Source organism: Lycium barbarum, chromosome 6 (genome assembly GCF_019175385.1).
Source record: "Lycium barbarum isolate Lr01 chromosome 6, ASM1917538v2, whole genome shotgun sequence".
Lineage (NCBI taxonomy): Eukaryota > Viridiplantae > Streptophyta > Magnoliopsida > Solanales > Solanaceae > Lycium > Lycium barbarum.
In genome coordinates this window covers 125,833,230-125,861,024 of record NC_083342.1, presented here as the reverse complement: position 1 = coordinate 125,861,024, position 27,795 = coordinate 125,833,230, and the positions used below count along the sequence as shown (strand labels likewise).

Here is a 27,795-nt window from a genome sequence, read left to right as displayed (position 1 = left end):
CTGGCCGGAAAAGTGGTCGGCGTTACCTGATCGCCGGCGTTACTTGAACAGTGAAGAGGTATGGTCGCCGGTCAGGGTGGCGGGTAAGTGCAAAATCTAGTTAACCTATAGTTTTAGTAAATCCCTGATTTGTCTTAAAGGACAAATCATGGAAATATTGGAATCAAAATAAGCTCAAATGTGATGGAATAGATGTAGAAGAAATACGCAATGAATTGCTTGACATGTTCATTTTTTAGTTACAAGTAAACGAGTGTAACTTAATATAACTTGGTGTAGTTGGACTTAATAGCAACGAATGATAAAAAGAAGATTGTACTTGGGTTAAACCCCCTTCCCACCCCTACAAACCCCTTTTACACTGCTTCCAACTTGAAATAGTTCTAAAATGAGTGTTTTACGTCTTTGAGCTAAACTTTTGATCATTCTCGTGAAAAATTTGCTCCTTACGTACAGCATATGAAAGTTCACTTCCTTTGTTTGGATAGACAAATGTCACATGATTAAAAGTTTTATTGCCATTTTCGTGTTTCAATCTCTCACGTACCAACAATTAGTAACATCGTCCATTTTAAGTTGATCTTTCAAAAAGAGAAAACGACCTTTCTCGTTTCTTGCTTGGTGAAAAAAAGATTCTACGCTGTCATCATGAACTAGTTTCCCATTAATTGAGTTGGATCCAACTCATCCAAGTTGCAATCATACAAAAGAAAGAATAAGAGCAAAACCAGTATGATAGTTTTGCTTTACTTCCAATGGAATCTTCGAATAGTAATACTTAAAAAAAAAAAGGTGCCCGGTGCACTAAGCTCCCGCTATGCGCGGGGTCCGGGAAAGGACCGGACCACAAGGGTCTATTGTACGCAGCCTTACCTTGCATTTCTACTTATATACCAATAAAAGCCAAGAAAGCAACTGCTAGTTTTGATTTCATATTTGTAACTTATATCATTAAAGGAATCGCTTTTCAATTGAAAAATACAGATGTGACTGCTCTTGCCAGTATAAATAGAGCCAGATCCCATATTTCTCAACCTTTGCTTTAACTCTTGGCTTTTCCTACTTTTCTAATGGTCCACTTTATTCTAATTTCCAAGTAATCAGTTATTCTCGCTATATTTTGGATTGTTATACTCATCAAATACAGACTGCTAGATAACTAAAATGTAAAATCAGATGAATCGGTTTAAACAATATTGATAATTTAATAATTAACTGTGTAATAATCCTTACTGTATTAAATAATTTCATTGTTATCGTGGTCACACCGAAAAAATTCATACAAGTGAAAAAATACATGATGAATTGGAATCTAAAAATTGTAATTGCTATAAGTCACTATTAGGATTATATTGTTATCGTCTTACTTATTAGAAATGTATAGGTCCCGTTTCCTTCACCTGAAAAGGACATCTGTACTCCCAAGAAAAAACTTGATACTTTTGAAGACCCAAAATACTACTAGTAATACTATGTATACTTGAATTTTATATAAATAGCAGAATATAGGAGCAATATTTTCTGACATGTTACACATGTAATATTTATTAGGTTTAGTTCAGTATTTTCTCTATTTTAAATAAGAAAATCCTGGTTATTCGGTATATTTCAAGCTTATGTGTAAAACCTATTTTTAGAATTTTATGGCTTATTAACATTAGTTCAACATTGTGATTACATACAAGGCAAAAATATGTTTATATTTTAAACTGAGAAGTTCAAACATCAACAATGATGAGAAAACCTATATAAAAGCAACTAGATGACCAGGACCATGTAGGCAGTTCTCTGCAAATTTCCAAGATGCATACAACAAAACTCACCAGACTCCTGTAAATTTAACTGTAACTCAGGCTCATTCGAGTTTCAACTCCAGTACACTGTACACCAATGCCTTTGTCTCATGGAAATATAATTGACAAGCCTCCTTACCTCAAAACTCGAAAATCGAAATTTACAGACTTCTTTTAAGTTCCACACAACAGGAAAAAAAAAAAAATCTTGACACAACGACGAAACGCCACACTTAAAAACTACAGTTTTCTACAAGCAAAAAGGATAATGTAGCATATACGGAAAGGCGAAACAAATTTCACACAACCATGAAATGCCAAAAACCAAATCTTCTACAAGCAAAGAAACATAAATAGGCCGAAGTGTGCGTTCACAGCTCTCCACGAGCAAGGAAGATAATTTACGCTTAGGTGAGACGAACATCTTTTAAGCTTTCATGTGCTTGTTTCACTTGTTTGTCATATTCGTCTTCTTCCTCTACCTCTTCTTCTTCTACATCTCCTTCCTTCTCCTCCTCTTCTTCTTCTCCTCCCCAGCCAAAACCTGAGACTGAACGGGAAACTGGAGGAGGGGTCTTTGCCTCTTCAACAATTTTCATGATCTCCTCCACACTCTGAAGCGAAAATGTCGGGTTTTCTTTTCTATAATAAGCTGCCTGCGCTGGTTCTGTCAATTCCCTAGGCAAATTCTTCAAAAACCACGGGTGGGACTTGATTTCTTTGATTGTGATTCTCTGCAAAATAAACCTGTTTATTAGACAAGCCACAATGTCCTCCCCACTTCAAATCTATTATAACTTTCTCATTTTTCTTTCCCCCCCTCCAAGATGGTAAATGGGCTGGGAGCGGAGAAATGAAATATGAAAATTCAATATTAGTGCACATATTTTTATTTATGACATGTTACAGCGTTACACATTCTTTATAATGTTGAAAGTTTGACGAGATGACAAAGCAGACGTAGATTCAGGTTTTTTTCAAGGGTAAGATTGCAAATGCAGACTGCCATTACAATTATAGGAACACTTATTGGAAGGTTGAAGTAATTTTCCATCATATCAAAGTTCAAGGTTTTGGTTCGATAAGAGTGATTCAGGAAATCTTATTCAATAAATAGGCGATCCAGGATATAGCTTACTTAATTGTAACACTGATGACCTAATTGGAGGATAATCTATCGAATGTGTATGGCTAAAATAAGATGAAAATGGCACCAAAATGCCACGTGCATAGACGTAATTGGGTGACAGAAAATGAAGCATTAAACACATAACATCTCTAGATAGAAGAGAGCATACCCTTGCTGAATTGGCAACAAATATGCGAGAGAGAAGGTGCCTACAATCTTGTGATATGTGAACATAGTCGGGAATCTTGTACTGTACCGCCATTATTCGCTGGAAAGAGAAACATCAAAGCCAAATTAAAAAGAGTAAGCATCACATAAAGTTCGTCGGATATATGAAGACTTAAAAGACTCACTTGAATAGTTTTCCTAAAGTTCTTTGGGTCCTCCTGGTCTTCGAAAGGATATGCCCCAACCAGCATCACGTAAAGTGTCACCCCACATGACCAAACATCAGCCAGCTGAAATAATCACAATCAAAAAATTCACAGCCTAAGAATAAAGATCAGTAAAAAACTCCACCTCTAGAAAAGAAGGGGCAGGGTGTAAATAAAAAGATGTAATTTACGCAACTTGGAAGCATCACCTGTAAATCCAACAAGTCAGAAGGCAACCAGTTATAGTGGTTTCTTAACTACTCATAAGATCAAAAGAAATAAAGACAATAATGTTTTCGAAAGAGCATAATTTAAGGCTTACTTTCCTTGCCAATGAGCATAATCCTGAAGAGGCGACACTAAACAATTGACATTTCACTTTATCGTAAAAAGTTTCAATTTCTTTGTCCATATAGTTGTTATTCATGCTTATAATTATTAATTTTGGACTAGACATGCAAATTTGTTATTTTTTTTTCTCCATTTGCGCCTTTCTTCATTAAAGCCCCAATGGACCATAGAGTTTTTTTTGTGCTTTTCGCCTTTGGTAACGCTGATTGCTCATATGGATGCAAATGCAGCTCCAAACAGATGGGTACCAGAGAGAAATGATTTGCATAATGCCTCTCCACCAAATGTAAAAAATCACAAAAATTTATTACACAGGTACCTTGCCATCATATTCCCTTCTGGAGAGAACCTCTGGAGCAATATAAGCTGGAGTCCCAACAGTTGATTTTGGCCTTGAATGCAACAGGGACGACTGCAATTGCAGGAGGAAAATTATGAGCATCTTAGCAATTCTTATGGGGACAATATATATATAATACACCAGGAATCATCAACCTTTGAGTATCCAAAATCACATATCTTCAAGCGTGGAGCTGCACTTCCATCAAGAAGGGTATTCTCCAGCTTCAGATCTCTATGGCATATTTGCTGCAGAGAAGATGGAAGTTTGAATTAGAAGAAGACTAAGCTTGGCATTTGGAATAAAACTTATAAACATGGGTCCAGGCCGAAGCGTATCTATTTTAATTTTTTTTATTTTATTTTACACAGTTACAGAATAATTTTCTGGAAATTCTTGTTAGTTGCTCACCATGTTGTGACAGTAGTGGACTCCTGAAATAAGCTGCTGGAAAAAGTATCTAGCCTGAAATGACAACAGCAAGAAACCAAATGAGAGAAGCATTAAAGACGGGGAACCATTGCTCTTAAAATTCCAGAAGTGTGGCCTTTCAAAATCACAGAATTCTAAAAAAAGGGCCTTCATTACAATTTCTTTATCCTTCATAATCCTTTATACTGGTAGTCTACGTGAGACTGATTATTGACACGGTTAAAATTTTGGGCTTTTTAAATTTTTACCCCATCCGCCAAAATTAATTACAGGCGCTAGCCAAAATATACAAAACATATACACTGATTATGTATATTGTATGTATATTTATACTTCATAAGAAAAGCATATAAAATTTCTGGCTATTATTTTTTAGAGCAGTCCAAGAATGTACTATCCCTAAAAAATTTAATATACCTCATCTTCACTGAACCTTCCTGCATTACAAATGCGCTCAAACAGTTCTCCACCAGCTGCATATTCCATAACAATGGCAAGATGAGTGGGAGTTAATACCACCTGTATCTCACAAAACAAATGAACAACAATTAGGCCAGCTATTCCATAGCGTTTTCTTGTCATTTTCAAAACAAACCAAGAAGAAAAAACATGAGCATTGCAAAATAGTAATGATATTCACACACTTGCCTCCTTGAAGCGAATAATGTTTGGATGTCGAAGTGATTTATGATTAATGATCTCCCTTGCTACATTCTCATCAATCTACAACAAAAAGTGGCATAGATGATATATTGCATATAAAATGAGAGTGTAGGGTACCTGGTTGATTATGAAATGTTTTAACTAATAATAATTAGGAAAAAGCACAATAACAATCCTAAGACAATGATCATCAGACATTTAAAACAATTGGAAAATATCTGATTCAATTTACTTATTGATAAACGACAGTATTAATCAAGCAAACCTTATGTCCTCTCTCAATGTATTTCATTGCCACAAGCTCTTTGGTCTCCTTGTTCCTCATAAGCCTTGCAACACCAAAATTACCAGACCCTATATCTTTCACAAGCTCATATTTTTCCATCTTTTTATCCTTCAAAAACTTCACACTATATATAAAAAAGAACAAAATCCACCAAACTTGAGGTTCAAACTTTCTTATCCAATTCCTCTTTTAAACACCAATCAAACCCAAACTATGCTTAAAGATTCCAAATTGGGAATGTGGGGTTTTCAATTTAACAAAAAAGGATCAATCTTTAAAGCAATTTACAAAATTCCTAAATAATCTCCAAAAACAACCTCAATTTAACACCTTTAAGCTGAATTACAGCCTGATATGGACATATATTTACCAAATCAAGAAAAGGGTGTTTGAAAATCTGCAAATTTTAGAAGAACTAGGGTTTCTTGAGACACAAAATTGGGAAATTATGGGCCTTTAAAGGGGGTAAAAAAAATTGAGGGGGGAAAAAACAGAGAAAAAGAAAATCAAAGATTAATTAGCAAAGATTTGAAGGTAAAGCAAAGAATCAACTAGTGTGTGTCTGTGTGTGCATTAGACATACGGAGAGATTCTAGGGAATAACAGGGACACCAAGAGCATAGAAGCGTGAAATGGTGAGAAAAAAAAAGTGAAAGAGGAATAAATGAAGAATATTTTTTTGGTTTTTTATTTAAAGCTCATGCGTTAAAGTCTATTTCCATTATGGAAGTATCTTAGTAGCACATGCGTTACGTCTACTTCTTTAATTAATTCGTTTATTATACTAGTCTAGTGGTAATATTGATTTATTTATTTTATTTCGTTAAAACTGTGGCGAATAGTAAGGTCTTAAGGTTATACTTCCTTCGTTTTCGTCGTTTGGCAGAGTGTACAAGAATAGTGTTAAATAGGGTGTGTTAGTAATAATGATGTTAGTTATGTTGAGATTATTTCTTATTCACTGTTTGGTGTAGTATATTAAAAGTGACATGCATTGCGTAATTTTTAAAATAATTATTTGTTTACAAAAATATCCTTCACAAATTTTAGCTTTGATGGATTTCAAGGACAATTTTGTCTTTAACCATGCTTATGCATGCATTAATAGCCTTGATATTGCTAATATCATAGTTTGTTATGTATTAGTTATACATAGGATAATCCCGAATACGGTGTATAACTAATACTTGCATTAGTTATACATAGGTTGAAAAAGTGTACCAACAAAGGATTATTAATTCCAAAAGATAATGCATGCATTATCTTCTCCAATGCATCATACCAAACGACTCCTTCAGGTTTTAAGGTTATACATCTTTCGTTTCAACTTATGTGTATCTATTTGACTAGATAAAAAGTTTAAGAGAGAGTAGAACATTTTTAAACTACTGATGTTAAATGAATCACATATATTTTGTGTGGTTATAAATTATTTTTAAATATAAAAAGTTTTTTTTTGTCACGGCCTATAAAAAAATAAGTTCAGAAATCCTATATGGAATTGTCGGTCGATTTGGGTCAAAATCAGTGAAACGGTGGTTACAGCCTGATGTCACGGTGTAATTTTAAATGTCTGGCCCAATCCAGTCCAACATCATTCTTTCTCATTTGGATGGTCAAGATTAAAGTTTGTCCCGACAATGGCTATATTAAGTTTTTGTTACATAGAAAGTGAAAAAAAAGTTGTTTCTCACCTCATGTTCGATATTGACCTTTAAGATATTTTGTATGAATTGATTATATTTTTAAAGTTATGAAATCATACACTCTTTTAGGATAAAAAAGAGTGTCCACTTAGCCATTTACACACCCCTTAAAAAAATACTAATTTCTAAAAAAAAAATAGGTAATTTGACTAAACCTCCCCTCATTAAATAGTTATTGAGATTTGATCGCATAACACTTAATAGGGGCAAATCTGAAAAAATAAGGTTAATGATTTCTTGATTTGATAAGTGAACACTTTTTTTGACCCCAAAAAAAGGCTAAGTGGACAAGCTTTTTGATCCGGAGGGAATATATTTATTTACAAAAAATAATTATATTTTTACACGGGAATTTAAGCTATACATATTATTAAATTGGGACGGAAAAATATTTTGAACCTTCAATTTAATTAAAAGTCATAGCTTTTTAAATATATTGACCTATTTTCAAAATTTATTATTAATTTATAGATGAAACTTATTTACACATCCAATTTTAATTTAAAATTAAACTCCTCTTTTAACTTAAGATATTCGACATTTTCTCTTCCATATGTCAATTGAAATTAGTTTATTTTTTCTATAAAGAGAAAATGCTTCTTACTAAACCTAATATGGCTTGAGAATATGCCCCCTACTACCTCCTCCTTCCTCTCTATCTATCTTCACAAAATCATTCAAAATCATGGTCAAATATGTCATCGTAACTTGAAATTCTTGAGATCTACGTTCATCCCTATATCACAAAATCATCCAGAATTAATGCATCGCTTTTGCTTGTGTCATCTTGTTGAAATTCATTTGTTCTTCTTCAACTCCATCCTCCTTTTCTCAAATAGGTATATTCTCCTACTTGAAGGAGGGGTCGAATAGTCAATATAATAAAAGGATATTTATGAGATTTTAAGTTTAAATTTTTTAAATTTTGACGGGAACAAAAAAATAATTGAGTGTTTTTTCTTATTTATTTTAGCAACGTAAGTGTTGCACCTACGTGATAAAACAGTCAAAGCAACGCAAGTTAGCTAGTTCCTAACACTACCTTATATGTTAGGTTCGTGACAGACATTTAAATTATAATGACTATTCAAAAGGTAAATTAAAGCAAACATCATATTAATCATCATTTGAGAGTAGAACTTTCCTCATTGTATTTAAAATCTATGACCATTAATGTATCTTATCATTAATATATACAAAGTTCAAAAATATTATAAGAGTAGTGTTTAAATGAAAGGTAAAATAGTCGTCCAAATTTTGATGGGCATAATGATAACTTAACAATTCAAATGCCAACCATCAGAATTGAATGTTATGCTAAGTCGGGTTCAACCTCCCCAGCCAAAACCTGAAACTGGAGGAGGGGTCTTTGCTTCTTCCACAATTTTCATGATCTCCTCCACACTCTGAAGCGAAAGTGCCGGGTTTTCTTTTCTATAATAAGCTGCCTGTGCTGCTTCTGTCAATTCCATAGGCAAATTCTTCAAAAACCATGGATGGGACTTGATTTCTTTTATTGTGATTCTCTGCAAAATAACCCTGCTTATTAGACAAGCCACGTGACACATGCTTACACACTCTTTATAATGTTGAAAGTTTGAAGGGTCACGACAAAGCAGACGTAGATTCAGGTTTTTTCAAGGGTAAGATTGCAAATGCAAACTGCCATTATAATCATAGGAACACCATACAGATATTACCATCAAATTAAGCAATCACATTGTTTCCCCTCTGTATGATTCTGATGCTCTTCCATTTTGAAAGAGAAGCCAAGTTACAAGGAATCATTAATACAGTAGTATCTGATTTTTTTAATTTTTTTTTTTTTTAAAAACGACTATGCCTACTCCATTTGTTTCGAGGTGCAGGTTCACACACACTATTAGAAGATAACGTCATCCTTTTGGAGAAAACAAATCTTACAAGAATAAGGCTGGTGCTTAATTATTGACACAAGCAATTGTGGTACTCCTTGACATTAACTCAATCTTAGTTGAGGATTAATGAACACAGTGCCGTGACAAGAACCAAGGAATAAGATTATCTAATTGCATTCGTCTATATGAGCAACTAATGCATTAAACAAGTAACATCTCTATCAGATTGTTAGCGAAATTCAAGCAAAACTTCCACCAAAATACACCCAATAAATATAGAAGAGAGCATACCCTTGCTGAATTGGCAACAAATATGCGAGACAGAAGGTCCCTACAATCTTGCGATATGTGAACATGGTCCGGAATCTTGTACTGTACCGCCATTATTCGCTGGAAAGAGAAACATCAAAGCCAAATTAAAAAGAGTAAGCATCACATGATGTTCTTCGGATAGTTTGCCTAAAGTTAGATGATGAAGACTTAGACTCGCTTGAATAGTTTGCCTAAAGTTATCCTCCTGGTCTTCAAAAGGGTATGCCCCAACAAGCATCACGTAAAGTGTCACCCCGCATGACCAAACATCAGCCAGCTGAAATAATCATAAAACAGAAGTTCACAGGCTAAGAATATCAGTAAAGCTCCACCTTTAGAATTTAGAAAGAGGGTGTAAAAAAGCAAATGGAATTTACACAACTATGGAAGCATTGCCGGTAGATTCAACAAGTCAATGCGACCAGTTATAGTGGTTTCTTAACTACTCATAAAATCGAAATAAATAAAAACCATAAACGACACATTGCTTCCAGTTTTGTCAAAGGCGCGCTTAAGCGTGCTTGAGCTCTGAAGCAAGGCGCAAAATATATTGAGCACTTCACCTCACTTAGCGGGCACTTCGGTGTCGTCATCAGCTCTTTGACTCAGATGTACAAAGAAAAACCTCCCTTTCCTCAGAGGTTGGCAAAGAAGAATGATGATGCTAAGTGTCAAAAGTTCTATAATCAGTTGAAGCAGTTAATGGTGAATTTTTCATTCTCAGATGATGTGAAAGAGATGCCTGGATTTGCTAAATTTGTGAAAGACCTGCTTAAGAAGATGAGGTCGGTTCAACATGAGGCTTACTTTTCCTTGTCAATAGAGCTGTCAAAACGGGCTAGCCCAACCCAGCCCAGCCCAAGCCTCACGGGCCAAGGAATTTGATGGGCTAGGGCGGGCCGGCCCTTCACTTGTAAGGACCTTAAAATGGCCAGCCCTACAAGGGTTGTGGGCTGGGGCGGGCCAGCCCTTCATTTTTTTTCCAATTTTTTTTATAAGAAAATTTGTTTTCAATCTAAATTAGAACCTCTAAGTCTACCAATTTGTTATATTTCTAACATACAATTATATGGAAGTACATAAATTTACGATAACTTATACAAAATAAACACCTATACATCGTCGAGCACATTTGAATCCGTTTGTGATAAAGGTGCCTTAATTAACATCTCCATCTTAGTCTACATTCATATGCAAATTTAATTAGTTAAGCATTATCAAATAACTAGATTTTAGAAACTAATACTTAATATTTAAATTCGCTTAAAATATTACCATTTTGAATTTAGTAAAGGTCTACAACTAATTTCGAGTAACAAGAAGTTTTTGACAATTTCATGATGGAACTTTTATGCTTGGTGATTAGAAATTTTAGTAGGCGTACTTGGCGATTAGGAATTTAGTATTAGGGATTTAACGCTAAATAAGAAAAATATGTAAGATACTAAGACTAATTCGATAATAACTATTCCTATTTTTTTACTTCTTTTTTCACAATTTTCTTTTAAATTTCAATCATGAATACAACTTCTATACTTGGTGATAAGGATTTAACGTTACATGAGTAAAGTAATGTGTAAGATACTAAGACTTATTTGGTAATCACTATTTCTAGATTTTACTTCTTTTTTCACAATCTTCTTTTAAGGTTTTAATTAATCTAAATAGCCTTTTAGCCCATGGGCCGGTCTCGGCCCAGCCTCGGTCAAGCCTCAAGGGCCAGCGGGCTAACTTGGGCTGGGCTTATAAGCCTCAGTTTAAACGGGCTTAAAAAATCTTAGCCCAACCCTACCCCAGTAGCGGGTTGGGTTGGGCTGGCCTCAAGGGCCAAGCCCATTTTGACGGCTCTACTTGTCAATGAGCATAATCTTGAAGAGATGACACTAAAGAATTGATATTTCACTTTATTATAGAAAAATTATTTTTTTGTCCATATAGTTGTTATTCATGCTTATAATTATTAGTCTTGAAATACAATTTTTTTTTTTTCTCCATTTGCACCTTTCTTCATTTAAGGACACTTTATTTGTGTTTAAAGCCCCACTGAACCTTAGAGTTTTTTTGTGCTTTTCGCCTTTGATAACACTGATTCCTCATATGGATGCAAATGCATATCCACATAGATGCAGGGGCGGATTTAAGTGGAGGTGAGCGTGTTCACCCGAACATCCTCGGCAAAAAATTATAGTGTATATATAGGATAAATTTTCTGTGTTTATATACATATATTAACTTTTGAACACCTTGAGCATATGCAAAAAGTTAACTCAAGTGGTCTAGGGTGTTCAAAATTGTCTCTAGCATTCTAGGTTTGATTCTCATCAACAACATTATTTTTTATATTTAACTTTTGTTGTTTTTTCGAACCCCCTGAATGAAAATTTTGGATCCGCCACTGCACATATGGATGCCAGAGAAAAATATTTTGCATCCTCTCCACCAAATGTAAAAAAATTACATTAAGTATTCACATTGATACCTTGCCATCATATTCCCTTCTGGAGAGGACCTCTGGAGCAATATAAGCTGGAGTCCCAACAGTTGATTTTGACCTTGAATGCAACAGGGATGACTGCGATTTGCAGGAGGAAAATTAAACTATGAACATCTTAGTATTTTTTATGGGGATAATATAAGTTTATATCTAAAAAATCACCAGGAATCATCAACCTTTGAGTATCCAAAATCACATATCTTCAAGCGTGGAGCTGCACTTCCATCAAGAAGGGTATTCTCCAGCTTCAGATCTCTATGGCATAAATGCTGCAGAGGCAATGGAAGTTTGGAGAGGACTAAGCCCCTCAAATAAAACAGATGGCATTTGGAATAAAACTTATAAACGAGGTCCAGACCGAAGATGTATCTTTTTTTTTTATATATATATATATATATATTCACAGTTAAAGAATAATTTTCGGTAGATTCTTGTAAGTTGCTCACCATGTTGTGACAGTAGTGGACTCCTGAAATAAGCTGTTGGAAAAAGTATCTAGCCTGAAACGAAAATGAGAGAGGCATTAAAGGGGAACCAAGGCTCTTAAGATCCCATTAGTATGGCCTTTCAAAATCACAGAATTCTAAAAAAGGGCTTCATTACATTTTCATAAAAATTAAAAAGGGCCCTTCATTACAATTTCTTTATCCTTCATAAAGCTTTATACTGGTACTCTACGCAAGACTGATTATTGACACGGTTAAATTTCTTAGGGAAGTGGACATAAATAGCCGCCCATCAAAATAATAGCCAGAAAATAAATATTCTTTGTATATTAATCTACAATATACATATTTTATAGATAATAGTGTATATTGTTTGTATATTTAGCTAGCGAAGATATGTAACTTATATACCTCATCTTCACTGAACCTTCCTGCATTGCAAATGCGCTCAAATAGTTCTCCACCAGCTGCATATTCCATAACAATGGAAAGATGAGTGGGAGTTAATACCACCTGTATCTCACAAAACAAATGAACAGCAGTTAGGTAAGCTATTCCTTAGTCTTTTCTGCATTGCAAAATAGTACGTAGTAAATGATATGAACACTTGCCTCCTTGAAGCGAATTATGTTTGGATGCCGAAGTGATTTATGATTAATAATCTCTCTTGCTACATTCTCATCAATCTACAATAAAAGTGTCAGCTCAAATCTATGGAAGCTTAGATGATATTGCATATAAAAAGAGAGTGGGGAACCTAGTTGATTAAATAATGTTTAACTGATAATTAGGACAAAGCAAAATAATAATAATGAGACAATGAGCACTAGACATGTAAATATTTGACTGAATTCATTATGCAAAAACCTTATGTCCTCTCTCAATGTATTTCATTGCCACAAGCTCTTTGGTCTCCTTGTTCCTCGTGAGCCTTGCAACACCAAAATTACCAGACCCTATATCTTTCACAAGCTCGTATTTTTCCATCTTCTTATCCTTTTATATATATATATATATATATGAAGAAAAAAAAAAGAACAACAAACAAAATCCCTTAATTCAAAACGAGAAAAAATCCACCAAAACTTAGCTTCAAAACCACAAGGAATAACAAGGACAGAAGTGAATAATGGTGAGAGAAAAAAGTGAAAGAGGAATGAATGAAGAATATTTTATTTATTGAAAGCTCGTGCGTTAAAGTCTTATTTCCATTATGGAAGTATCTTTGGCTATTTATGGTAGTAGAATATATTTTACTTCTTATTTTCTTAATTAATTCGTTTTATTTGGTAGTAATACTGATTTATTTATCGGAAAAGGGCCAAAATTACCCCTGAACTTTGGGAAATAGTTCATCCATATCCTTCGTTATACTTTAGGGCCAATTATACCCTTACCGTTATACTATGGGGTTAATTATACCCTTATGTCTACCAGCTGCCACGTGACATCATCCCAGCCCTTCAAAATTATTTTCCCCTCAAATAATTTTTTACCCACTAAATTCACCCAACCCGAATTTTTTTTCCAGCCAAAGTGATACGGACCCAACCCATTACCCCTTGGCTGGAAAAAAAAATTCGGGTCGGGTTGGGTTATTTTAGTGGGTAAAAAATTATTTGAGGGGAAAATAATTTTGAAGGGCTAGGATGATGTCACGTGGCAGCTGTTAGACATAAGGGTATAATTGACCCCAAAGTATAACGGTAAGGGTATAATTGATCTTAAAGTATAACGAAGGGTATGGATAAACTATTTCCCAAAGTGGGTAATTTTGGCCCTTTTCCGTTTATTTATTATATTTCGTTAAAAACTGTGGCGGATTTGTGAGGTTTTAAGGTTATGGACTTGTCGGCCGATTTGGGTCAAAATCAGAGGAGCGGTGGTAACTGTCTGCTGTCATGGTCCAATTTCTAAAATGTCCGGCCCAATCCAGTCCAAAAATCTTTCTTTCACATATGTAGGGTCACGAATCAAGTTTGCCCCAGCAATGGCGATTTTTACTTTTTTAGTTTGTTAAAATGAGAAATTTCTCATATAATAAAATATTATAATTAAATAACTTCTTAAGAAATCCTACACAAATGAAACTTTATCGGGGTAAGTAAATTGAAAATAATTTTAAAGCAGAAGAATAAATAAACAAACTAAAAATGAGAAATTCTTATATAATAAAATTTTATAATTCAATAAAACTAAGATAACACGCTTGCTTAATGTGTGAGAAAGCTAATGATAATAGTTGGTATATCTTATTAAGTAATTTGTGTTGTTTAATTTTAATTTATTTTTTATAATTATATTCTAATATGTTTAGTTACGGCCCCATAGATAGCGTAAGTGCGTGATTTTCATAGAATTCATGACACTAAAAAAGTGAATTTAAATATTATAATTAAATGATTAATAACCTCTTGAGAACTACTTTCTACGTAATTAAAAATGGATACAAATTAAAATGAGAAAAAGAATAATTAAATTAAATAATTAAACAAACCTCTTGGAATTGGTTAGATGAGGCAAACCAACCTTTTGAGGCAAACTAACTTTTGGGAATTGCATGACACACCTTTTTTTGTGCGTTATATATTTATTTTTACAAAAAAAAAAAAAAATTACTCGGGTAACGGATGTTACTGGATAGACGTTAACTCATTTATAACACGCAAAAAAACGTATTAAAAGTAGTTTGGTAACTTTTTATTTTTATTGGTTGCTTTGATAATTTGATTACTTTATACCCTTTTTTTTTTTTTGAGTCATTTAGGTTCCGGATACTGTTTTGGTTGGTAGATAGAACTGGAAAAAAGGAGAGGGGAGGCAAGGGAAGAGTGAATATAATATATATATATATATATATATCGAATTTCAAATAATAATTCATACCTTTAGCCCAATTGCGTTTTTATCTTCTTTTTTTTTTTGTTATTGGAATGTGTAAATTCTTATCAATTCATCCCTTCGAGGAAATTGGACATAATAGATTTCAATCATCCAATTATATCCTTGGTCGGAAGAGCTATTGATTCTATTACTGAATCAAACAAGATTATTCCCTTGGTCTTATGTACTACCTTTTGCCACCGTTTAAAAGGCAACATCTATTGAGTGTGGATTTTAGGTGCCAACCATGAAAATTGAATTTTATGCTAATTTGTATATAGAGCTAGGAGGATCAATCTCTCTAGCTTAGACTTTGGAGAGTGCACACAAATATGATATAAAATAAAGAATAAGCTTCAAATTAAAAGTCAAAAGATATACGGAGAGAGAAATAGGAAACAGTAGTACTATATCAATTGTTTCTTCTAGCTTTTGTTTTGTGTATTCCTTTCTATATTTTCCAATACAAACAAGCTTCTCTATATATAGAAAAGGAAAAAGGCTTCTAAGACAAGCTATAGTTGAAAAAGGCTTCTAAGACAAGCCATAATGCTTCTAGGACAAGTCATAGTTGAAAAAGGCTTCTAAGACAAGCCATAAAAATTTAATGACCAAACTAACATTGTGGCCAAGTAAAATGAACATACAATATAATATTTACAACACTCCCCCTTAGATGTCCATTAATAGACGATGTGCCTCATTAAAACCTTCTTAGGAAAAACCCCGTGGGAAAAAAGTCCTAATGAAGGAAAAAGAGTACACATATCTAGTAATACGCTTTGAGAGCTGCCTCATTAAAAATCTTATCAAGAAAACCCAATGGGACAAAACTTGGTTAACGAAAAAAGAGTAACGCGAATTTCACTCCCCCTGACGAAGACTAAGATTCAGATGTCAGAGTCTTCGCATTCCAATCTTGAATATCATCTTCTCAAGAGTTGAAGTTGGCAAAGATTTTGTGAACAAATCTGCAGGATTGTCACTTGACCGGATTTGTTGCACGTCAATATCACCATTCTTCTGGAGATCATGTGTGAAAAATAACTTTAGTGAAATGTGCTTCGTTCTATCTCCTTTTATGAAACCTCTTTTTAATTGAGCTATGCATGCAACATTATCTTCATATAATACTGTGGGTATTTTTGTATCACACTTCAAGCCACATCTTTCTCTGATGAAATGTATCACTGATCTCAACCACACACATTCTTTACTTGCTTCATGAATAATGATTATCTCAGCATGATTTGAAGAAGTAGCAACAATGGACTGCTTTGTCGATCTCCATGATATAGCAGTACCTCCGCATGTAAACAGATAGCCTGTTTGAGATTAAGCTTTATGTGGATCAGATAAATAACCCGCATCTGCATAACCAATAAGATCTGTACTACCTTTGTTAGTATAAAACAGACCCATATCGCTAGTTCCTTTCAGATATCGCAATATATGCTTAACTCCGTTCCAATGCCTCTGTGTAGGAGAAGAGTTATATCTTGCTAGCAAATTAACAGAGAACGCTATGCCAGGTCTTGTAGCGTTAGCAAGATACAGAAGTCCACCAATTGCACTAAGATATGGTACTTCAGGACCAAGAAGCTCTTCATTTTCTTCTTGAGGTCGGAACGGATTTTTACTCACTTCAAGTGAGCGAACAACCATTGGAGTACTTAAACGATGCGCATTATCCATGTAAAATCGTTTTAAAGCCTTTTCGGTATAAGCAGATTGATGGATAAAGATCCCATCTGTCAAATGTTCAATCTGCAAACCAAGACAAAGTTTTATTTTTCCCAGATCTTTCATCTCAAATTCTTTCTTTAAATATTCAATCGCCTTTTGGAGCTCTTCTGGAGTTCCAATTAGGTTTATGTCATCAACATAAACAGCAATTATAACGAACTCTGATTTTGTTTTCTTAATAAAAACAGATGGAAAAATGGCATCATTTATATAACCTTCATTTACCAAGTACTCACTGAGGCGACTGTACCACATGTGCCCTGATTGTTTTAGACCATACAACGATCTTTGTAATCTGATTGAATACATCTCCCGAGACTTTGAGCTAATTTTTTCAAGCATTTTAAATCCTTCAGGAATTTTCATATAGATTTCATTATCAAGTGAGCCATAAAGGTAAGCTGTAACCACATCCATCAGATATATTCCAAGGTTTTCATGTACAGCTAAACTGATGAGATATCAAAATGTTATGCCATCCATAACGAGTGAATATGTTTCTTCATAGTTAATACCGGGTCGTTGAGAGAATCCTTGTGCAACAAGACGGGTCTTGTATCTCACAATTTCATTTCTCTCATTCTTTTTTGGCACAAAAACCAATTTGTGGCCAACTGGTTTTACATCGTTAGGCGTTTGGACTATAGGTCCAAAAACCTCACGTTTGGCAAGTGAATTCAATTCTGATTGAACTGCTTCTTGCCATTTTTGGCCAAGCATATCTTTGTTAACATTCTTCGACAAATTGAGGTTCCTGATCCTCAATGTCTTTCATAATATTTAGTGCAACATTATATGCAAAAACATTATCCACCATAATCTTCGATCGATTCAAATCTATCCCATCACCGGAAGAACTCAATGATAGTTCTTTATTCACTTGAGTCTCGGGTTCCCTAATATCTTCGGGAGTATCAGGATTAATCAGATCTTGAATATGTTCATGATATTTTTTCATAGTGTCATTTTGATCATTTTTTGTGTTTCTTTTTCTAGGATTTTTATCCTTAGAACATAATGGCCTACCACGCTTCAGGCGTGTATGAGATTTAGAGGCTATGACACTAGTAGATTGTCCCTTTGGGACATCAATTCGGATAGGCACATTCTCTGCAGGGATATGTGACTTAGTTATCCTTTTCAAATTAGTAAATGCGTCTGCATTTGATTTGCTATTTTTTGCAAGTGAATGATCTTCTGGGTCTCCTGTTCACATACGGGGGCACGTGGATCAAAATGAGATAGTGATGGAACTCTCCACGTAATTTATCTTTTGATTTATTTTCTCTCTCTCCCTAATTGTGGAAAATTTGTTTCATCAAATCGACAATTTGCAAATCAGGCAGTGAATAAATCTCCCGTAAATGGCTCGAGATAGCGAATAATAGAGGATGATTCAAACCCAACATATATTCCTAATCTTCTTTGGGGGCCCATCTTAGTGTGTTGTGGTGGTGCTACTGGCACATATACAGCACAACGAAAGATTCGGAGATGAGCAATATTTGGTTCATGACCAAATACTAATTGTGACGGGGAGTATTTATTATAATGAGTCGGTCTAAGACGAATAAGAGATGCTGCATGTAAGATAGCATGACCCCAGACGGTAGTGGGCAACCGTGTTTTCATTAGTAGCGGTCTTGCTATCAATGGTAGTCGTTTAATAAATGACTCAGCAAGGCCATTTTGGGTATGAACATGTGCTAGAGGATGTTTAACGTTTATCCCAACCGACAAACAATAATCATCAAAAGATTGAGACGTAATTCTCCGACATTATCGGGGCATATAGCGTTAATGGGATAATCCGGAAACTGTGCCCTTAAGCGTATTATTTGTGTTAATAATTTCGCAAACGCCAGGTTGCGAGACGATAGGAGACACACATGAGACCATCTTGAAGATGCGTCTATTAGGACCATAAAATATCTGAATGACCCACAAGGTGGATGAATAAGTCCACATATATCCCCATGTATACATTCTAGAAAGGCAGGGGATTCAATGTCAACTTTCATTGGTGATGGCTTAGCTATCAATTTACCCTGTTAACAAGCGGATGCCCATTTGGATTTTCAATAATTCGTCTCATCATTATTGATCCAGGGTGACCTATTCGGTCATGCCAAAGCACAAAAATACTTGAATCATTAAACTTCTGGTTTACGATCGAGTGTGCTTCAATTGTACTAATTTTTGCATAATACAGACCAGAAGACAAAGTTGGTAATTTCTCCAACGTATTTCTGGCCGGAGACATTCTTTGTAATGACAAGATATTCATCATTTATTTCGTTTAATGTCTCAGCGTGATACCCATTACAGCTGATATCTTTGAAACTTAACAAGTTTCTTGGGGATTTAGAAGAGAATAATGCATCTTCCATAACAAGTTTCGTCCCATTAGGCAGAAATATAGTAGCTCTTCCGGGGCCTTCAATCAATTTCGAATTGCCAGAAATTGTATTAATATTTCCCTCTTTTCTACGCAAGTGAGAAAATTATTTCTCATCTTTGAATATGACATGCGCTGTACTATCAATCACACAAATATCTTCATGACTGGTCATTGATCCAAATAAAACTTGAGGAATTTCCATAGATTCTTCGACGCTTTTAAAGTATTTGCTCGAGATGGCAGAGTCTCGTGCTGATAACGTGATATAAAATAAAGACTAAGCTTCAAATTAAAAGGCAAAAACTATACGGAGAGAGAGAGAGATAGGAAACAATAGTACTATATCAATTGTTTCTTCTAACTTTTGTTTTGTGTATTCCTTTCTATAATTTCTAATACAAACAAGCTCTTTTATGAGCCTGGTTGGATTGGCTTATAAGTTGCTTATGAGCTTGTTTGGATTGGCTTATGAGCTATTTTTAGGTTTTTTGAGTGTTTGGTTGACCAGCTTAAAGTCATTTTGTACTTAAAATAAACTCAAAAAAATAATTGGGCCTGTTTGACTTAGCTTATCTAAAGCAGCTTATAAGCCAAAAAAAAAAATAGGGCTACCCCAACTTATTTTTTTTTAACTTATAAGCTGCAAACAGCTTATAAACTGCTTAAAATAAGCCAATCCAAACAGGCTCTATATATAGAAAAGGAAAAAGGCTTCTAACACAAACCATAATGCTTCTGGGACAAGCTATAGTTGAAAAAGACTTCTAAGACAAGCCATAAAAACTTAATGACTAAACTAACTTTGTGGCCAAGTAAAATAGACATATAATATAATATTTACAACACTCATAGTTTTGTCTATAGTTTTCATATTTTCTTTGGGAGTCGAGTCCCCGAAATCTTTTATAAAACGATAGCACGTAACAATATACTCTATTAGCTTTTTAATAACTTTCTCACTGTTACTACTTACTCGTGACATATTTATGATATTATTATTCAAGCCGAGCAATTCTTGAATTATAACATTTACATGCTATTATTTCGGTGAGGTGCATTACATACTTTACTCTAACATACACCACTATTAATTTTGGCAGGCACGTTTAAAAACATAGAGTTTTTACTCTTGGCGAATTTAAACAATATAATTTATAAACTTTTTTATAAATCCTTTTTCAGTGTGCGGAAAAAAAAAACACACACACACACCACAAGTATGTATTACTTAGTTTGTTTTTCAAAAGAAATAACTTTTTTTTTTCTTGGTTAAAATTCTAAAAATGGAGTATTTTCCATTCAGGGAAAGCTGATATAATAATAATTAATTAAAGAGCTTTCTAATACTCTGCGGTTTAGTACTGGGTCTCCATTTGTTGAAATCAGATCATCTATATAAAATCCATTCACGACTTTGGGTCGGATCCCTCCAGTTTCATTCTACCAAATCTCACGCGCCACGCGCCATTCCTTTCAATCGCCGGCGATTATGATGGGGCCCACCACCGTCCGATCAACACTAATATTGCTCTCATGCTTCCTCGCCGCCGCTTTGCTCGTCGTCTCGCCGGCGCGTGCTTCTGAGTCCGATCACAAGGTATCAATGCCCCAATTTCTGCGACCGCGAAAATTCCTAATTTCTGTTTTACACCTTCTTCTTTTTTTTTCCTCTGTCGGTGGAAGCATTTCTATGATGTTCAGATCTATTGTGGACTCGAATTGTGAAGATCTTGTTTGTGCATTGCTTCCGTGATTTCGGAAATTTGCTAGTTCTGTAGATTTGATTTGAAGTTATGAGTTTAATTATCGTTTTGTTAATGCAAAGTACTAATAGTTTGACTTTAGATCTTTTTTTTTTTCTTCTTGGATTGAATTAAGCTATAGTTTGACTTTATATCTCAAAGAAGTAGAACCTTTTTTGTGCCTGATCTCAATATTATATGTGCTGATTATGTTGTAATATGTAACTGCAATGACTAAAGAGTTAGAGTGAGGTTATTTCGCTTAATTTCATGCATCAAAGACGGAATGGAGGTTAACTTTTTCTGTGGTCCTTTCCCAATTAAGTTTGATTAAGGAAATGGTGGCAGTGCCTCGTCCTTCATCCCGTATATTGTTTAATGTCTGTCTTAAAGGCTGATTTGTGAATTTGCATGGTTGGGTGATGGAACTCAACTTATTAGGATGTAAAGATCAATAAAGGGTCAAAAAGGTGATCCCTTTTGTAGTTCAGATTAGATGGTTTCAATGTGTTGCTACAACTAGACAGGTGGGACTACATTGTTGATGAAACCTTAGGATGGAAAGATCAATTATCAAATAAGGAATGATGACTTTTAGTTTAGATTAAATGGCTCTATTGTATTGCCGATCGGATGGTGGGACGAGTGAATTGATGTGACAGGTGTGCTACATTGTCGACGAACAAGGTTGAAGTATCCATAACAGTAGCTTCAGGGTGCTACTGTTTTGTAAGGTTAAAGTATCCAGAACAGTAGCTAACCATGCTCACTGCTCGATCTTTGCATAAGCCAACAGCCATGGCAGATCCAGATAGAATACTAATTGGCAGGGCTTAAGCAATTTATCTGCAGTCCTCCTCTAGATCATCTTCTTTTCCAGAAGTGTGTTGATTTCGATCGAATTGATGTTATCTCATTAAAACAAAGGGCTAGAGGTTCTGAGCAGGACATACTTATTCCTTTAGTGAGGGTGAGACTCTAGGATTTTCTATTCAGGATTACTATAGTTTGTTTGAGAATTCCACTCTATTCAGCTAAAGCACTTAATGCTGCCTAATGGACAGATTTGGTTTAGTGCATCTGTATTTTAGAGTATCTTTTCCCGCATGTGTCTGCTTGATGGTGTTTGGTAAAGATGTAAACCCTATACCTCTCTTTTTTCTTGTATTTTAGCAACGCAAGTTTGTCTGCTTCTTTGCTTTACATTTTATCCACTTCTGCAAATATGAGAGTAGGAAAATCTTATAGAGAGGAGAAAATATTTAATCTCGTGTTTGTTTCCTGTAAATTTCTGGGAAGTATTAAGATATGCATAATTAAGTGGATGTCTTTCTGCATTATGCTTGTACTTTTGGTTCTCATGTAGGACTTGGTATATGCAAATGTTTTTTTCTGACTCATATGCTTTGTCCAACAGTATCAACCAGATGACGCAGTTACCCTATGGGTAAACAAAGTTGGGCCGTACAATAACCCCCAGGAAACATACAACTATTACAGCCTTCCATTCTGTCATGTATCTGGTTCTCACAAATGGGGTGGCCTTGGTGAAGTTTTGGGTGGAAACGAGCTTATTGATAGTCAGGTCGACATAAAGTTCCAAAGTATGTGGATCCCCTTCAATGTTACTCCTCGCTATTCTCGTTTAATTTGAGGTTTACATGGATTCTTTGTGTTTGATAGAAAACGTGGACAAGGGTAGCATTTGTGAGCTTGAGCTTGATGAAGCAAAGGTCAAGCAATTTAAGGATGCTATTGAAAACAATTATTGGTTTGAATTCTTCATTGGTATGTTTTAAATTTTATTCTTTGGTATATTCTTCGGAAGGTACCCTGCAAAAACATTGAATGCATTTTCTTCGTAAGAAATCCCACTATTGCAATGCTGATTAAGATTTTTTTTCCCGAGATCCTGATTAACATATAACTTCTCCATTTAAAAGGTTAAAATTCCTGAAGATTTTACAATAAGTATGTTATGTTCTGGTTGGTATGCTTTGGGATTTTTTTATGCAATCTTTGCTGTGGTAAGTAACTGATAATTACTTATCAAAAAGTAACCAATTATTGTGTGGTCATTGTGCATAGTACATCAGTGCTTATACATGTTTTCTAGTGTTTTTATGGTTACAAAGAAATAAACAAGTTTCTAAATAATGTTACCTTATTCAAAAAAAAAAAAAAAGTTACTAAATAATTAGAAGGTTGATGGATGATTTACAATTAATTGATTGAGCAACTATCCTATTATTCTTGTTATGGGGACATTAGATACGTTACTTGTAAGCTTGGCTTATCTACTCTTTCATGAAACACCTACATGAGTTTGAAACCCTTTTCTTGGTTTTCTTATTCCTATTTGTTAGGATTGCAAGCAAACAATAAGAGAATATCCTCCTTAATGAGGAAAAGGAAAAACTCAAACCAAATCTTTTGGAAGATGTACCATTCTAGGCCATTGAAAATGTAAGAATAGTACCTGGTGACTCTGGCCATGCTCTTCTATTAAATACTTCTGCAATAACGCCAAACGCAACACCGGATAGTAAGCATTGCTTCATTTTTGAAGAGCTTTACAAACCTAGTGGCTAGCTAACAATTTGACTTAAAGATATTACTTAAACTGCAAGGGGTTATACACCATTATCCCATGTTTGATGTACAACATTGTGTCCTGGCAAAGGGAAATGCTGAAGTAATGCACACATGTGGTTCATTGATTTGCTTGTACATTCTCTGCAAAGGCTAGGTGAAACGAAAATAAACCCTTTTTCTCCCTCTTACTATGTAGCATCGTATAATATTGGTGAGGCTTCACCAGTCTGTGATTATCTTATTGAAAATTTCTTTTGGAAGTTGTTTCTATATTATGTTAAGTTACACTTATTTATTGTTTAGTTTCCACATTCCTGTTGACCTTATTTTGATTTGGTTGTCTTGATTTATACCTTCTGTTTCAGCACTGAACTTTTTTTTTTTTTTTTTTGCTTTTTTTTTCTTTTCTTTCAGATGTTCTGCTTTCTGTTGCTTTATTTTGATTCTTTTGAATTCTATTGATTTTTCTGGTCTTGACTTTTACCTTTGTTTCCGGTTGTTGAATGTTTTTCAGATGACCTGCCGTTGTGGGGTATGTTCTCTCCGTCTTTAGTTTTTCTTGGCAAAAAATGAAAAAGAGGTGGTACCAACTTGTGATTTGTCTGTGTTATAGGTTTTGTTGGTGAGATGCATCCTGACAGAAACAGTGATAATAAGCACGTACTTTACACACATAAGAACATACATATTAAATACAATAAGGACCAGGTTTGTGACTTGATCATCTCATCCAAATTTGGTGGATAGTCTACATATTCATCATCCCCATGTCTTGGTATTTGCAGATCATTCATGTCAATATCTCTCAAGAGGGCCCAAAGCCTTTGGAGGCTGGGAGAACCTTGGACATGACATATTCTGTCAAATGGGAGCCAACCAATATCAGTTTTGCTCGTCGTTTTGAAGTTTACTTGGATTACCCATTTTTTGAGCATCAGGTTACTTGGATAACATTGTGTTCTTAATTTTATTCATCTGCTCCAATGATTGAACTTGGGAAGGTGCATTAGCTTACACTGTTGAACTTTTCATGCAGCATTCCTGAAGTTTCGTACATCTGTTACCATTGTAGTTGGATAACTATCTCTTTGTATTTAATTTAGCACCATGAGATTCATTTTTGGCTTGAGTTTCATGTGTTGTTCGTAATTGTGTTGTGTGCTCTGCAGATTCATTGGTTCTCCATCTTTAATTCCTTCATGATGGTCATCTTTCTTACTGGTCTGGTGTCTATGATATTGATGCGGACGCTGAGGAATGATTATGCCAAATATGCTCGGGAAGATGATGACCTGGAGACTCTGGTAACAATGTTGTGTTTAAAACAACATTCTGTTTAGATAAGATCTACTTTTGAGGTTTCTCCATTCCATTAAAAAAAAAAATTGAAGGAATATTTAAGTTCGAGGCTTCTTTTCTTAATTGTTAGTGTTTTTGTCTCAGGAAAGAGATGTGAGTGAAGAGTCTGGTTGGAAACTTGTTCATGGAGATGTATTTCGGACTCCGCTTAACCTAGTGTTACTTTCTGCTCTTGTTGGTACTGGGGCACAGCTGGCATTGCTTGTCCTCCTTGTCATACTGTTGGCAATTGTGGGGATGTTGTATGTTGGGTATGTTGAACTCGATTGATACCTTTGAGCTGTAGTTGCCAATTTTTTAAGGAGTAGAGTATAGGTGCAATTCGTGATGGATCTGTCTGGTACTTCTAGTTTCATGGTTAGGATTGCAATGGTATTGCTGGTTGCTATTAGTATTTGTTCGAGTACTCTGTTGTTTGCTACTTTGTTAAAAATTCAATTTAAATAGTATTTCTGCTTTCTTTCAGGAGAGGAGCCATTGTTACGACTTTCATTGTATGTTATGCTTTGACATCATTCATTTCGGGCTATGTTAGTGGTGCAATGTACTCACGAAATGGTGGTATGTTTCATTTCTTATCTATATCTATCCTTATGAGGCACTAATATTTTATTGGACCCCTTTTCCCCCTCTTCCTTTGGCTCTTCTGTTGCTTGGCACTTCTATTTCATCTGCCTAATGAGAGAGTTCAAGCTGGGATCTTCTGTCTTATCATTTCTTGGTGTGTAATGTAGGACATATTGCTAGTGGCCCCCGTTTTGGGGTACCACTAGTGTGCACGGTTTTTATTTCTGTCTTGTTCAACGTACTCGGCAAAACTTGGAATGACATTGCACTTTTTCTCTTTCTTCCTTGGTTCCTTTATTACAAGTACAATAGTCATGCTGTTTATCTTCTTATTGCAGGAAAAAGCTGGATCAAGTCTATGATTCTGACAGCGTCACTCTTTCCATTTTTGTGCTTTGGAATTGGTTTTGTTCTGAACACAATTGCCATATTTTATGGGTCTCTAGCAGCAATCCCCTTTGGCACAATGGTAGTTGTCTTCGTCATCTGGGCATTCATTTCCTTTCCCCTGGCTCTTCTGGGTACAGTTGTTGGAAGGAACTGGAGTGGTGCTCCAAACAATCCGTGCCGTGTCAAGACCATTCCTCGCCCTATACCTGTGAAAAAGTGGTACTTGACGCCATCAGTAATCTCCTTGATGGGTGGTTTGCTACCATTTGGCAGCATATTTATTGAGATGTATTTCGTCTTCACATCCTTCTGGAATTACAAGGTAAACTATAACCCTATGCGAGGCTTGTGTACCACTCATCATAAGTGTCTTGAATAATAAATGAAGGCTGAACTTCAACAAATTTAGGGAGAAACAATTTTAATTCTGTCCTTCATAGGTTGGACCTTGCTGCAAATAAATATGAGCATGAAACGAACTCCAATGGATTCAGTGCTAATCCAGTGGGCCCATCTTAGTGTCCTTTCCTCGTGAACAAGTTAGATTATGTAAAATTTCAATGAACACCTACGAATAGAATACCTGTCTTTTGCTAACTTGCAGTGCCTGCATGATTGGTCATACTTCCTTTTAAATTTTATTTCTTATAATTTTTCAAATTGAAATGGAATATATGAAAGAGCCCCTTCTGTTAGGTCACAACATGTTAAAGTTTACTTCTCAACTAGGCCTGCTGGACAAAATTGAATTCATTGCTAATATGTCAGTGTCATGGCTTTTGCAGGTGTACTATGTTTACGGGTTTATGCTTTTGGTGTTCTTGATTCTCATTGTTGTTACTGTCTGTGTGACCATTGTGGGCACATATTTCCTGCTAAATGCTGAGAATTATCATTGGCAATGGACTTCATTTTTCTCAGCCTTCTCTACAGCTGTCTATGTCTACCTGTACTCAGTATATTACTACTATGTGAAGACTAAGATGTCAGGGTTCTTCCAGACCAGCTTCTACTTTGGATATACACTGATGTTTTGTCTTGGTCTGGGAATTCTCTGCGGTGAGTATTTAATCTATTGCTTGTGTGGATCCAATGATGTGTCATGGTATTTCATCTTGCTTCATGTTATTCTAATCAGCTATAACCTTTTGTGTCATTTAAACTTAGGCGCTGTTGGATTTTTGGGCTCAAATCTGTTCGTAAGGAGGATCTATAAGAATATCAAATGTGATTGATCTTTTGACAAAGAAGAGTAGGACTGACACTGCTATAATTGCTTGGTATCTGGCAGTAAGGTCAAGAACAACCTCAAGAACCATGTATCTTTGTGGGATTCAATTCGGTTTAATGATGGTAGGTACCTCTGCTTGTATTCTGGGGAGGCCTGAAAAGTTTCCCCATTCCTTGGGCTGTAAAAGAAATCTCCTATTTTTATTTGTACTTAAATTAGAATGGAGACTTTGAATGATTCAAGGCTAGCATGGTAAGAGTTTCAGCTGTTGTAGTTATATCTCCAATACTATACGACGAGGATGCAAAAAGCATTGCTACTTAATTTTTGTTTATTCTTACGCAACTAAAAATGAGGCCCAGCCAAGTTTTTGTGCTTGTTGAACAATTTCACGATAACGATTTGGATACACACATTGCAAGCGGAGACCAGTTTTTCATTCACCCTCATTTTTAATTGGATTCTGTTAGTGTTCAATATCTAAATATGGGACTACTGTCTAATTGGTTACCAGTAACTAGTATTTGTACCCGCGCGATGCGCGGTCAATATAAAAAATAATAATCATATCTTATTGTAATCTGACTTATTTGAGTATGTTAGATATATTCTTTTACCAAAATCTCAACTATCATCTCACTTTTGAATACACTATACCTAATAATAAAATCTCTACAA

General features: G+C 35.0%; 3 protein-coding genes across 3 annotated transcripts; 1 reads left to right on the top strand and 2 right to left on the bottom strand.

Moving 5' to 3' along the window:
• Positions 1–1,858: 1,858 nt before the first annotated feature.
• Positions 1,859–6,055, bottom strand: LOC132598676 (serine/threonine-protein kinase SRK2B). The gene is made up of 9 exons (XM_060311678.1): positions 5,348–6,055; positions 5,068–5,142; positions 4,837–4,938; positions 4,399–4,452; positions 4,143–4,235; positions 3,967–4,059; positions 3,276–3,380; positions 3,092–3,190; positions 1,859–2,527 (listed from the first exon to the last, which is right to left on the bottom strand). The coding sequence occupies exons 1-9, from the start codon at positions 5,465–5,467 to the stop codon at positions 2,201–2,203; spliced, it is 1,068 nt and encodes a 355-aa protein (XP_060167661.1). The 5' UTR covers positions 5,468–6,055; the 3' UTR covers positions 1,859–2,200.
• A 2,159-nt stretch (positions 6,056–8,214) lies between these two features.
• On the bottom strand, positions 8,215–13,635 carry LOC132600144 (serine/threonine-protein kinase SRK2A). The gene is made up of 9 exons (XM_060313249.1): positions 13,071–13,635; positions 12,815–12,889; positions 12,615–12,716; positions 12,204–12,257; positions 11,934–12,026; positions 11,743–11,835; positions 9,442–9,540; positions 9,243–9,341; positions 8,215–8,600 (listed from the first exon to the last, which is right to left on the bottom strand). The coding sequence occupies exons 1-9, from the start codon at positions 13,188–13,190 to the stop codon at positions 8,403–8,405; spliced, it is 933 nt and encodes a 310-aa protein (XP_060169232.1). The 5' UTR covers positions 13,191–13,635; the 3' UTR covers positions 8,215–8,402.
• A 6,939-nt stretch (positions 13,636–20,574) lies between these two features.
• LOC132598675 (transmembrane 9 superfamily member 1-like) lies at positions 20,575–27,526 on the top strand. The gene is made up of 12 exons (XM_060311677.1): positions 20,575–20,830; positions 22,393–22,579; positions 22,659–22,763; positions 24,085–24,102; positions 24,184–24,278; positions 24,356–24,508; positions 24,740–24,874; positions 25,014–25,180; positions 25,396–25,490; positions 25,835–26,208; positions 26,672–26,945; positions 27,054–27,526. The coding sequence occupies exons 1-12, from the start codon at positions 20,723–20,725 to the stop codon at positions 27,119–27,121; spliced, it is 1,779 nt and encodes a 592-aa protein (XP_060167660.1). The 5' UTR covers positions 20,575–20,722; the 3' UTR covers positions 27,122–27,526.
• Positions 27,527–27,795: the final 269 nt, after the last annotated feature.